This window comes from Leucopleurus acutus (assembly GCF_964270905.1).
Source record: "Leucopleurus acutus genome assembly, chromosome: 20".
In the NCBI taxonomy this organism is placed as follows: Eukaryota; Metazoa; Chordata; class Mammalia; order Artiodactyla; family Delphinidae; genus Leucopleurus; species Leucopleurus acutus.
In genome coordinates, this window is record NC_139162.1 from 45,770,339 (window position 1) to 45,783,040 (window position 12,702).

At 53.3% G+C, this 12,702-nt stretch overlaps 1 protein-coding gene across 2 annotated transcripts; it reads right to left on the minus strand.

Moving 5' to 3' along the window:
• Positions 1-8,515: 8,515 nt before the first annotated feature.
• On the minus strand, positions 8,516-12,702 carry PPP1R14A (protein phosphatase 1 regulatory inhibitor subunit 14A). Of its 2 annotated transcripts, XM_082861998.1 has the most exons (4): positions 12,484-12,702; positions 10,260-10,340; positions 9,615-9,647; positions 8,516-8,724 (listed from the first exon to the last, which is right to left on the minus strand). In XM_082861998.1, the coding sequence occupies exons 1-4, from the start codon at positions 12,682-12,684 to the stop codon at positions 8,596-8,598; spliced, it is 444 nt and encodes a 147-aa protein (XP_082718124.1). In that variant the 5' UTR covers positions 12,685-12,702; the 3' UTR covers positions 8,516-8,595. The 2 variants fall into 2 exon arrangements, with proteins under 2 accessions (XP_082718124.1, XP_082718125.1); XM_082861999.1 differs by lacking the exon at positions 9,615-9,647.

A 12,702-nucleotide genomic window follows, 5' to 3' on the forward strand; every position in this document is an offset into this window, starting at 1 on the left:
TCATCTGCAAAATGGGAGTAATGGTTCCAACCTCACAGGTTCGTGCTGAGGGTGCTTTGGGCCCGTGTAGAGCCCTTAGTGCTTGGCACACTTTAGCGCGCAATAAATACTATCTGTGATCCTCACATCATCACTTCCCGTGGCTGAACACCTACTGTGTGCTGCTCCCAGGCTGAGGGTTTTACATACATAATCTCAACAGCCCAGAGACGTGTGGTCCCTGCCTGGAGATCACAAGGAAATCACGAGGTCTGGACTTGGACTCAGGTTTGCTGACCCAAAGCGCCCTCTGTGCTGCCCTGATGGGCACTCTTACCTCTGCTGGGCACGGCGCTAACGTGTACACTCACGTGACCCTCGCAACAATCCTGAGACCGGGGATAAGGTGAGACCATGTCAGGTAGGACCATAAAACCCAGGGTAAGGAGTTTGGGTTTGATTCTGAGGGTAGGGGGGAGCCAGTGGATCGTTTTCAGCATGATCTCCTTCTGTTTTTTCTTTTTAATATTTATTTATTTGGCTGCGTTGGGTCTTAGTTGCAGCACACGGGATCTTCGTTGCAGCATGTGGTGTGCGGGCTTCTCTCTAGGTGTGGCACGTGGGCACGTGGGACCAGGGATCGAACCTGCGTCCCCTGCATTGGAAGACAGATTCTTAACCACTGAACCACCAGGGAAGTCCCCATCTCCTTCTGTTTTAGAAAGATCCTCATGGCTGCAAGTGTGGACCAGACTGTGGGGACAAGGTAGGAGGCGGGAGACCTGGGAGGGGGCTGAGATGGCTGGGGTGGGAGGATGGAGCCAGGGTCGGGGCAAGAGGTGATGAGAGGCAACAGAATGTGGCTGCTGTAACAAATGACCATGAACTTGTCAGCTTAAAACAACAGAAATTCGACAGAGGCATGGATAAAGAAGATGTGATACACATATACAATGAAATATTACTCAGCCATAAAAAAGAACGATATAATGTCATTTGCAGCAATGTGGATGGACCTAGAGATTATCATACTGAGTGAAGTCAGAGAGACAAAAACAAATATCATATGATATCACTTATATGTGGAATAAAAAAAATGGTACAAATGAACAAATTTACAAAACAGAAATAGAGTCACAGATGTAGAAAACAAACTTATGTTTAGCAGGGGGAAAAGGGGGGGAGGGAAAAATTGGGAGATTGGGATTGACATATACACACCACTACGTATAAAATAGATAACTAACAAGGACCTACTGTACAGCACAGGGAACTCTATTCAATACTCTTAATGGCCTATATGGGAAAAGAATCTAAAAAGGAGTAGATACATGTGTGTGTATAACTGATTCACTTTGCTGTACACCTGAAACTAACACAACAGTTTAAATCAACTATACTCCAATAAAAATTTAAAAACAAAACAAAAAGCGCCCAGAAATGTATGCTCTCACAGTTCTGGAGGCCAGCAGTCAGAAATCAGTATCACTGAGTTGAAATCAAGGTGTCAGCAGGGCCACACTCCCCCTGGAGGCTGTAAGGGAGTATCCATTCTTTGCCTCTTCCAGCTTCTGGTGACTGTTGATGCTCCTGGGCTTGTGGCCTCATCACTCCAGTCTTCAAGGTTCCATCTTCACATCACCTCCTCCTCTGTGTGTGTGCTTCTCACCCTCTGCTTTTGTCCTATAAGGATACTTATAAGTGATGGTATTTAGGGCCCACCTGGGTAATCCAAGATATTCTTCCCATCTCAAGATCCTTAACTTCGTCACATCTGCAAAGACACTTTTCCCTATAAGGGATTAGAACCGGTAGCTTTGGGGCGCCATTGTTCTGCCTACTACAGCAGAATGGGCAGAATTTGCAGATGGATAATTTATGGGGCGCATGGGAAAGAGTCTGTGGAGTGTCAAGGAGGACGCGAAGGACCGTGGCCTGAGCAGCTGGAGGGATGGAGGTGTCGGCACCGAGATGGGGCTAGAGCCAGAGGGGCAGGTTTGGGAGAGCCCAGGAGCTCAGCTTCAGAAGCAGAAGCCTTGAGTTTGAAATGTACGTCAGGCATCCAAGGGGGGCTGCTGGGTAAGTCTGGACGTTGGGTTAAAGAGAGAAATTTGGGTGCATAAAGTGAGACTGGATGAGCTCTCCAGGGAGAGAGGAGGACCAAGGTGGAGACCTAGAGTTGACCATCAGTACCAGATCCAGAAGGTAAGGAGGAGCCAGTGGGGGCGCTGACAGGGAGCTGGCAGGGAGGCTAGAGAAAACCAGGAGGATGGCCGGTGTCTCAGGAGCAAAGGAGACAGGGAAGGATGACGGCTGATGGGTCAAGTAAGACGGCAACTGAAATGTGACTTGGATTACCACCAGGGGGACCCTGACAAGAGCACTTCCATGGAGCAGGGGATGATGGACAAGTAGAATGTGAACGTTTGATTGGAAAGAGTGCAGAAGGGAGCTGGAACCATCTCTGGGGAGACATTTTGCTGTAAAGGGGAGCCAAGAAACAGGGCTGTGGCTGGAGGAGGTCAAAGACTTTTGTCTTCTGTTTTGTTTTAAGATGGGAGGAGTTACACTACATCTGTATGCCAGCGGGAATGATCAGGAAGGTGACGATGCAGGGGAGAGGGGAGCATTGCTGGAGCAGTGATGGAGACAAGAGGAAACAAGCGAGTCCCCGAGTGGTGGGTCAGCCTTAGTGAGGCTTGATCCGTATCAGGAGGAGGAGAAGACGTGTGGAGCAGACGCCAGGAGGTGGGAGACTGAGGACGTTCTCTCCTATGGCTTCAGTGAAATGAGCTGGGAGCAGAGACGGGGGGAAAGAGAGAGGATGCACAGAAGACCCCTTGAGGGGCCGGTCAGGAACTCAAAGTTTTGAGCTCTTAGAAGAGGACAGAGGCATGGAGTAGAGGCCAAGTTTGATTTAGCCAGATTGGGGGTTTCCCAAGTGAGAATAATAAAGAGAGGGAGTTGAGGGGGGATACAAGGGAGCCACTTCGGTGAGTGATCACAGACTTGCAGGGCTGAGAGGGGAGGGGGATCAATGGGGCTGTAGGTCCTGTCAGGGTTGGGGGACTGGAGGGAGGGAGTTGAGAGAGAGGAGAAGGCGGATAGAGAGCCAGAAGCATGAAACTGAGATTGGAGGGGCTGTGTTTATCGGGCGTGGGCATGACGAGGGCCAGGGTGGCTGGAGGGGCCGGGGTTGGGCAGAGGACCAGATCCCTGGCAGAGAGCTGGTGGGGGCATGGGGAGGCTGGGGGAGGTCGAAGGAGCATCTACCTGGATGTGAGGATTGTGTTAGGAGTGAGTGGTCAGCCAGGTGGAAAATGTAAGAGACCGTGATCCCCACGGCCACAGTGACCCCAGCACCCTCAGGAGGCATCCCTAGCTGGAAAAGGGGACTTGGGTTCTACTGGATGGGCGGTCAGCTCTGGGAACGACATCTGCAGCTCCAGCTCCATCAACGACCCGCACGTGAAAGGTCAATCTATAAAGTTTATAGAAGAAAGTGTGGGTAACTTCCCTGGTGGCGCAGTGGTTAAGAATCCGCCTGCCAGTGCAGGGGACATGGGTTCAAGCCCTGGTCCGGAAAGATCCCACGTGCCACGGAGCAACTAAACCCGTGCGCCACAACTACTGAAGCCCGCGTGCCTAGAGCCCGTGCTCCACAGCACAGCAAGAGAGGCCACCGCAGTGAGAAGACCGCGCACCACAACAAAGAGTAGCCCCCGCTCGCATGCACAGCAACGAAAACCCAATGCGCCAAAAAAAAAAAAAAAAAAAAAAAAAAGAATAGACACCAGAGAACTTGTTCTCTTTCTTTCTGCCATGTGAGGATTCAGTGGAAAGGCAGCGGTCTGCAAGCTAGGAAGACAGCCCTCACCAGAACCCAACCCTGCCGGCACCCTGATCTCGGACTTCCCAGCCTCCCAAACTGTGAGACAATGAATTTCTGATGTTTAAACCACCTAGGCTATAGTATTTCATTATGGCAGCCTGAGCAGACGAATACACTCAGCACCACTTCCATCACATTTTGTTTGTGAGAAGTGAATCCCTGAGGCTGGTCTGTTTTTAAGACAAGGGCAATGAGACACCACCTTTTGATGGAAAGTATAGCAAAAAATGTGTGGACATGTCACAGTGATATTATTCTTCATTTTCTTGTATTAACTCCATAGTTTTATTCTTTACATTTAGGTCTTTATTTCATTTGGAGACTACCTGTGAGTCTGTTCTGTTCCTTTGCTGTATTCATCTGTTCTTCATCAATACCACACTTTTTTTTTTTTTTTTGCGGTACGCGGGCCTCTCACTGTTGTGGCCTCTCCCGTTGTGGAGCACAGGCTCCGGACGTGCAGGCTCAGCGGCCATGGCTCACGGGCCCAGCTGCTCCACGGCATGTGGGGTCTTCCCGGACCGGGGCACGAACCCGTGTCCCCTGCATCGGCAGGCGGACTCTCAACCACTGTGCCACCAGGGAAGCCCAATACCACGCTTTTTATTCCTATGGCTTAATATTTGGTAGAGCAAGCCTTCCTCACTTTCTTTTGTTTGTTTGTTTGTTTTGGGGTTTTTTGTGGTACGCGGGCCTCTCACTGTTGTGGCCTCTCCCGTTGCGGAGCACAGGCTCCGGACGTGCAGGCTCAGCGGCCATGGCTCACGGGCCCAGCCACTCCACGGCATGTGGGACCTTCCCGGACCGGGGCACGAACCCGTGTCCCCTGCATCGGCAGGCGGACTCTCAACCACTGCGCCACCAGGGAAGCCCTCACTTTCTTTTTTAATGTTGGCTTGGTTATTTGTACATATTATGTACAACTGTTGTTCTTCCTCCATACAAATTTTAGAATAGACTTTACCAAGTATCTCAAAAAATCCACCCAGAATTCTGATTGAGATTGATTTGAATGTATTGGCTAACTTGGAGAGAACTTACATGTGGATAATATTAAGCTATCTTACGCAAAGGCATGGATGGTCTCATTTTTCCAAATTATCTTCTATATCCTTTATTGGCATATTAATGTTTTTTCAATCAAGGCCTTATATATCTTTGATTAAGTTGTTCGATAAACTATAGTTTTTGTAGCTATTGAGAACCGCGCAAGTTTTTTGTTTGTTTTGTTTTTTGGTGCTGAAGCCTGGGAACAAGCTTTTAAAATTATGTTTTAATTGGTTATTACAGTATTAGTGAAATGATATGGATACTCGTGGGCTTATATCAACCATGATACACCCTTCGTGAAGAGCCTTCCTGCCCTCTTTATTTATTATGAAGTATTTCTAAAACGTTTTAGCCAGTTGTGAATACCAATCATATCATCAATGCGACACCATTTCTGATGTTTATCATTCTGATTAGCAGAGTCTCTGGTGTTGATCTAAGACGGGCGAGTGCTTTGCTGCAGCTAATTCTGGAGCCAGCTCTTAAATAAATGCCGGCCGACCAGCCCTGGAGTAGCTGACCGTTGGGGTGTAGTTTATTTAAAACAACCCGCATAGCCACGAGAGGACGCTAAGGCTTCACTTCTAGTCGAAGAGGGTTGCTGTGCGCGGAGAATGCGGCCCTGTTATCGGGCAAGCATCCGCTGTGTGCCAGGCGCTGCTCTGGACGTTAGGAATACAGCCGTGCCTAAGGAGCTAATATTCTGAAGGTGGGGGGAGGGTAGACAGACAATAAAGTAAACTAATGCATAATTTCAGGGTGTAATAAATTCGTGGAGAAAATTAATTATTGTGACAGGATAGTGACAGAGGGTGGCTTCTTACATAAGGGGCTCAAGAACACCTGTCTGGAATTGCATCTAAATGATGATCCCTCACTTGGGCGGAGTACTCCGGGCAGAGAAACGCCCAAGGGTCCAGGAGGGGAAGAGTCTCGTGGGAGTGAGGGGGGTTGGCGGGGAGTGCAGGTGAGGGAGAGGAGAGGGATGAGGGATGACAGGTGGGCGGGTGGAGCGTGTAGGGGGAGACTTTGGTTTCTCATCTGAAGCCAAAGGAAGCCCGTGGAGGGAGCAGGGTGGATGGAGACAAAAGTGAGAGGGCCTTCCCTGGTGGTCTAGTGGTGAGTACTCTGCGCTTTCACTGCAGGGGCCGTGGTTGGGGCAACTAAGATCCTGCAAGCCGTGCAGCACAGCCAAAAAATAGATAAATAAAAAGTAAAGTGGGGCTTCCCTGGTGGCGCAGTGGTTGAGAGTCCGCCTGCCGATGCAGGGGACACGGGTTCGTGCCCCGGTCCGGGAAGATCCCACATGCCGCGGAGCGGCTGGGCCCGTGAGCCATGGCCGCTGGGCCTGCGCGTCCGGAGCCTGTGCTCCGCAACGGGAGAGGCCACAGCAGTGAGAGGCCCGCGTACCGCAAAAAAAAAAAAAAAAAAAGAAAAGTAAAGTGAGTGAGAAAAAGCATTATTGGGCTGCTAAGTGGGAAACAAGATCACAGGCCCTGGGAGGCAGCGTGAGGAGGTGAGTGTGGCAATTAAGCAAGGGTGGTGGCTCGGGTACACCGTGTCCTTTGTGGCTTTTCCTAAGCAAAGCGCCTGTGATTCAGTGTTCCTAAGGGACATCTTGCTGGCCAGGGATGGCGGCTGTAAGGGGCTAATGGTCCAGCCCCTCCCTACAATGATAAGGTTGATGATAACGCTTACTTTGTGCCCGGCACTAGTCTACAATCTATGCATTTAAACCTCACAACCACCCTGGGAAGTAGGTACAATTATAATCATTTTCCAGATATGGAAACTTGAGGCACAGAGAGGTTAAGTGACTTGCTCAAGACCACACAGCTAGGAAGTAAGACAGATGGCATTTGAATCCAAGCACTAACCCCGGAGTCCATGCTCTTACCCACCATGGTATGCTGCTTCCCGATCCTTTTGTTGTAGCCTTGTTCTCAAATTGTATTGCCCTTTAGACAGGCTATCTCAGAGAGCTGTCAGCAGTCACTAACACCTTAGTATGAATTAGTCCACCTCTTCTGGCCACTGAAGAATTGCAATGTATGCTAAAGCTATGGCTCATAGGGGCACTGTAGTGTAGAAATATTTGGGTTCTGGAGTCATAATGCCTGTGATTAAAACCCACTGCCACTTCCCAGCTGAGTGATTTTGGGCAAGTGTCATCACTAATCTGGGCCTCAGTTTCATCTTCTGTGAAGTCCCCATTTTCCAGATGAGGAAACTGAGGGGCTCAACACACGGCACACCCAAGACTTTGCTTGGGTGCAAGGGGGGGGGCCCTCCATTACACGCTCTATCCACTTGTGTGGAGGGGAGGGGCACTGGAAGCCTGAGGTCTGTCTGTACAGGGACAGCAAGGTCACCTGAAGGGCTCGACAGAGCAGGCGCTCCTCGATACCCCTCTTCTTCAGGGTCGGCTTCTCTTCCTGCCAGATTACAGCTGGGACCCCCGGGATGGGTGTCTGATCCTGGCAGGGCTGCTGGGCAGCACTGCATGGGCATGGGGGTCGGGGCCCCAAGTTTAGGCAGTAGAGGTGAGATGGGAGGTGTGCTATGACCCTGGGGGAAGATTCCCCAGTTCCGGCCTGGCCCCAGTCCTAAGCACAGCCACAATCCCACCCCAGCTCCTGACTGTACACAGCTGGGACTACTATTGTTGAAATAATGAAACACTTCCACAGTCTTTAGTAAATAACCACTACCCACTTCTGATACCCTTGCCCTTCCCCTGAGACACTTCAGGGCCCTCCATTCCCCAGCATGAGCATGCCCCAGCCCAGGGGGCTTCCCTGATCCAGCTCTGAGGGACTTGCCCATCCTGACTGGTAGATGGGCCAATATTTGGTATCTTCCCTGGCTCAGCCCCAATATCAAGCCCTCCTCCCACCAGTTCAGAGTCCTCTGATATGGGTACCCATTTCACACAAACTCCCATGCATCCTTCAAAGCCCTGCCTAAATGTCACTTTCTTCAGGAAGCACTCCTAGATTTCTTCACCACCCCAAGAGTGAACAGCTCCTCCTACTCCGTGGGCTCCCAAGTATCTTGGACCATGCAGCACACTTTGCTCGAATCCCCTGCCCACAGGCCCTTCTTCCCCACCACTGTGTGAGCACCTTGACGCCAGAGACTATCTTCTGCTATCTTTGTGTCCTCAATACTAATGTCCAGGGTAATCATACAGTAGGTGCCCAATAAATCTATGGAGAGGATGAATGGTTTGTTCCCAGTGCACTGTGGTCACATCAGGCACATTCAGTCCTGTGCATCTCCTGTGGCCCAGGGACCACAGGCGGTCCTCCCTACAGGAGCCCTCCTGTGCTACCCACACACTGAGGCCCTGCTGGCTGGGACTGGGCCAAGGCTGGGGGAGGTGAGGCGAGGATGTGAGTCCCAGGCGTGCAAGGTCAGCAGGGCCTGTTCTCATGCTCCCCGGCTGAGGAGTGATTCTCCATCTGCCCGGGGCCAGCTGAGGGTGATGGGACATGAGGAGACGCAGCAGGAGAGAGGGAGGTGCGGGGAGGAGCTCCGGGAAGCCCACAGTAACCAGGGAGAAGAAAAACAGGCACGCAGTGTTATTGTTACAGAACCATTAAATACAACTTATAAACAAGCCAGGATGGCATTGGGGGGAGATGGAGGGGGGTCACAGAGGCCAGAGAGGGTCAGGGCCGCGCAGTCCGGGCTCGGTCCTGGAGGGGGCTCAGGCTGCCGTCACCGGAGGGGCTGGGCTGGCGGAGGCCTGGCTGCTTGTGGAGGCCTCGCAGCTTCACCAGCAGCTCCTGGACGAAGTCCTGAGGACAAGGCGAGGGTGCTGAGAACACGGGAGGGCTGGGGGCACGCCCTGCCCTGCCCAGCCCTTCTGACCTGGGCCCCTCTATTTCCTGCTTCCCGGTCAGTGAGAGGGGGAAGGAGGTGGAGTTAAGGAGGGGTAGAGGCTACAGATGGAGAAGAACATGGGGGGGGTGGGGGGAACAGGGAGAGAGAGATGGAGAGAGACAGAGACCCGTAGACAGAAACCAAGACATAGATGCAGAGACAGAGAGAGATGCAGAGATAGAGAGAAATGAAGGGATAGGGAGAAACGAAGGGACAGAGCCACAGAGAGACATGCAGATATTTCTCGAGCCAAGAGATTATCAGGAGCGTCCCCAGGGACAGAGGCCTGAGCTGGCTCCAGGGCAGACAGACACACAATGACGTTTGTCGCTCAGGCAGCCCAGAGCTGGTTAGAGGAACATGAATATTTTTCCCTTTTAAAGCAGGGAAGGAAGTGGGAGGGGCTAGGCTGCTCAGGGCCTGGAAGGATAGGGGGGCCCCTGAGAAGTGGGGAAGGGAGCCCCAGGGCGGTGGAGGCAGTAACAAGGGAGAGAGGCGGAGGGAGGTGAGCGGGCAGACAGAGCGCAGCAGTGGCAGAAATAGGAGACAGATGGGGCAGCATGTCAGCAGGGAGGCGATAATGGAGCCCCGGGGGCAGATGGGAAGAGAGGGGACAGGAGTGAGGAAGACAAAAGACGCCACTGGAGATGAGAAAACGGCCATGGGAGAGGCAGGGCTCCCAGAGTTCCCTCTGCTGGTCCTAGGCACAGCCAGCTTCTTCCCTCCTCCCCGGAGACCGCCCCCCAGCCCCCAGTCAAGGTGCAGGGGGCACAACAGGGCCTGGAATGGGGGATGGAAAACTCACCTCTGTGGGGTTTGTGCACGACTTTAGGAGTCCCTAAACAACCCCCCACAAAAAAAAAAGAAAAGAAAATAGTAAATGACTAAAACATATGCCCCGCCAGCCCCTTCCATTTCCCAGCAAAGCCCCAAGGCAGCAAGACAAATGGTAGTCAGACTCCAGGTGGACTGGCCCTTGTGGCTTCAGGGGAGGAACAAGGCCCCGGCATCTTATAGAGCAACTGGGGGCAGAGCTGAGTCAAGAAACTCAGCACCAAGACCAGCGCTAGATCCAGAGAGGGCCCGAAGGGCACACAGCATTTCCTGCCTCTAGGAGAGCACAGGCCGGAAGAGCACGCTGCGTCCAGGCTGCCTGGCTCTGACTCCCAGATATGCGCCTTCTGAGCTATGGGACCCTGGGCAAGTGATGAGATCTCGCTGGGCCTCATTTGCCTCAAGTGGAAAGCAGAGATAATAATAGTGATAATAGTGAGACGGAGATAATAAACCCTTCAGAGGGTTTTGTGAAGATTAAATGAGTTCCTAAGCGTAAAGCAATTGAAACAGCGGCCTGGCACTTAGGAAGTGCTCAAGAAACACGTTAACTATTGATATGATTTGTAGGGAGGTGCAGGGTAGGGGGCTGGGGGCGGCTTTCCCCTCCAGCTACCTGGATTTTCCGGCTTCTCTCCTCTTCACTCTCTAATTCCAACAATTCATCGATGTTGACCTCATCGGGCATGTCTGCCTCCTAAAAGGCGGAGAGGAGGGGCGTCAGGGTCCCTTTCCCCTCCCTCCCCGCCTTTGTCCAGGTCCCTGGAGGAGCCCCAAAGGCCCCGGGGCCCAGCTGGCGGGTTCTGGAGCAATAATGTGGCAGTCAGGGACAGCACCGCCAAGGCGGGACATCTGGGTGTTGGGGGGAGGGGTGACAGATGGGTCGACAGAGGCCCGGGAGCCTGCACCATCTCGGAGGCTGGCCCCGGGCCTCGGCAGTCTTGGGCCTGGCACGGGTCTCTTGCCTTGGCCCTTACTCCCACCGCGGGCAACAGGCCTGGTGGAGTCTTGGAATGTCAGATTCCGCGATTCAGAAGAGGGGTTGGCTTTGCCCTTTCAAGGAAAAGTTTAAGCGCTAGGTGCAGGGGAGGGAAGCTGGCAGGCTAGAGCCTGCTGGGGGTGGCCCCTTGCCCCAGAGCACCCAAGCGGGGAGGGCTTGGGTCAGGAAGCCCCCCAAGGTGGGTGGGAGAGATAAGCCACAAGCCCAACTTTGAGCAGCCAAGAGGGGGACCCTTGGATGGCCTCTCGGGGCAAAGGGCAAATGCAGGCTGGCTCAGTAACCCTGTGGGGGGCAGAACCCAGCTGTCTGATCAAAGAGATCCCAGGGGCTACAGAGTTTTGTCTCCCCTACGCAAAGTTTTGCTGACTCCACTGTGGGCTTCAGGCCTGGGTGGTCAGGGGATTGTGTGTGGCGTGGAGTGTCTGTAAGTGCGTTACCTGCCTGTGTGAGTCTCTGTGTGTGAGCCAGAGCCTGATGCCAAGGTGCCAGGGCTGGCACGAGGGTGCAGAGGTGTATGACATCGTGCAGGGGCCTGTGGTCCTACGGGTGGGCAGTGGGCGACTCTGGCTTTGCTGTATTTGTCTCACCGTCATGCGACACTGTAGCATATGCTGATCAGTAAGTGACCACAGCTTGTGTCCCTGAGAGTCTGGCTAGCTGGAGTGCCCACTGTCGGAGGACGACCTCAGAGGATGCCACCTACCACTAGCAACTGTCCACCTGTGTGAGCCCACATGTGTCTGAGAACAGAGGGCCCTCGTGTCACTGCGAGGGGCCGTGGCTTCTCCCACCTTCGCACTGTGCTGCAGAGCATCTGTCGTCTTGTGTGTCTGTGTACCTGTGACCATGCTCCACAGCACGTGTGTGCTGTAAAAATGTGACTTCAGGCAGAGACCCGAGTGAGATGTCGTGTCTGTCTGTACCCCATGAGACAGCATAGGAGGCCATAGCTTGTGCCCTGTGTGTCCACCGGCAGCTGCAGTTTCTGCCATTGTATGTCTGGAGGTGCCCATAGCTTACGTGGTTTTCTGTCTGGGTGTAGCTATAATTTCTGTTATTTTATGTCTGCACGTGGCTGCAGCATCTATCATTGCGTTTGCACGTGATTATCGTTTTTTGCCTTTAGGAGATAATGGATGGTCGTTACTTGAATCACTGGGTGTCCGGGGGTAGCTGTTGTAACTTGTACCGTCTGCGAGCCGCTACAGCCTGTGCTGTGTGTATCTATGAACAGCTGTAACTGGAGTCCTTTTGTGTGGGTGTAGTTGTGTTGTGTCTGCATATGGCTGTGGCCTGTGCTGTTGTGACTGTGAGAGCCTGCGGCTGTAGCATAGGTTGATCCGTAAGCGACCCCAGCTTGTGTCCTTGAGAGTCTGTGCATGGCTGTTGCTTCTGTCACTGTGTCTGCGAGTGGCCGTAGCTCGTCACTGTGCACGTCTGTGAATGCTGATGCTTCCTTTGCTGTGCAGCTCCGTGTGGTTGTATCTCCCCTGCCACCATGTATATGTTTGGCTTTAAGACATCCCCCTCCCCCTACCCTTTCTCCAGATATGGCCACTCCAGCTCCCCAAGTTTGCCTCCTCACCTCCCATACGCTAAACCCCTGGTGCTCCCCTGGTGTTTGGACCCAAGTGTCTGTCTGTGTGCACAAGCAGAGTGCCATGGAGGGTGGACGGCGAGGCCCATGAGTCCAGGAGCGTGCGTCCTAACGTGCGAACGAGGCTGCACCAGCGCGCACCAGCGAGCACAAGCAACCAGAGGCCCTCAAGGCGTAGGGAGTCCGGGCTCAGGGTCTATCGGTCCGGGACTCCCCCTGCAAACCCACCTCTCCCCGTCTCACCCTGCCGCAATAGAGCTCCTCCAAGCGCCCGTCGATCCACTTCTCCACGTCCAGCCGCCGCTGCAGCTCCCGCCGGTCATACTTGACGGTGACACGCGCGTGTCGCTTCTGCAGCCCCCCGGGGCTGCCTCCCGGTCCCCGGGCCCGCGATGAAGCCTGCAGCTTGCTCAGCACCCGCTTGCCCAGCCGCTGAGCTGCCATCGCGGTCCTGGCCCCGGC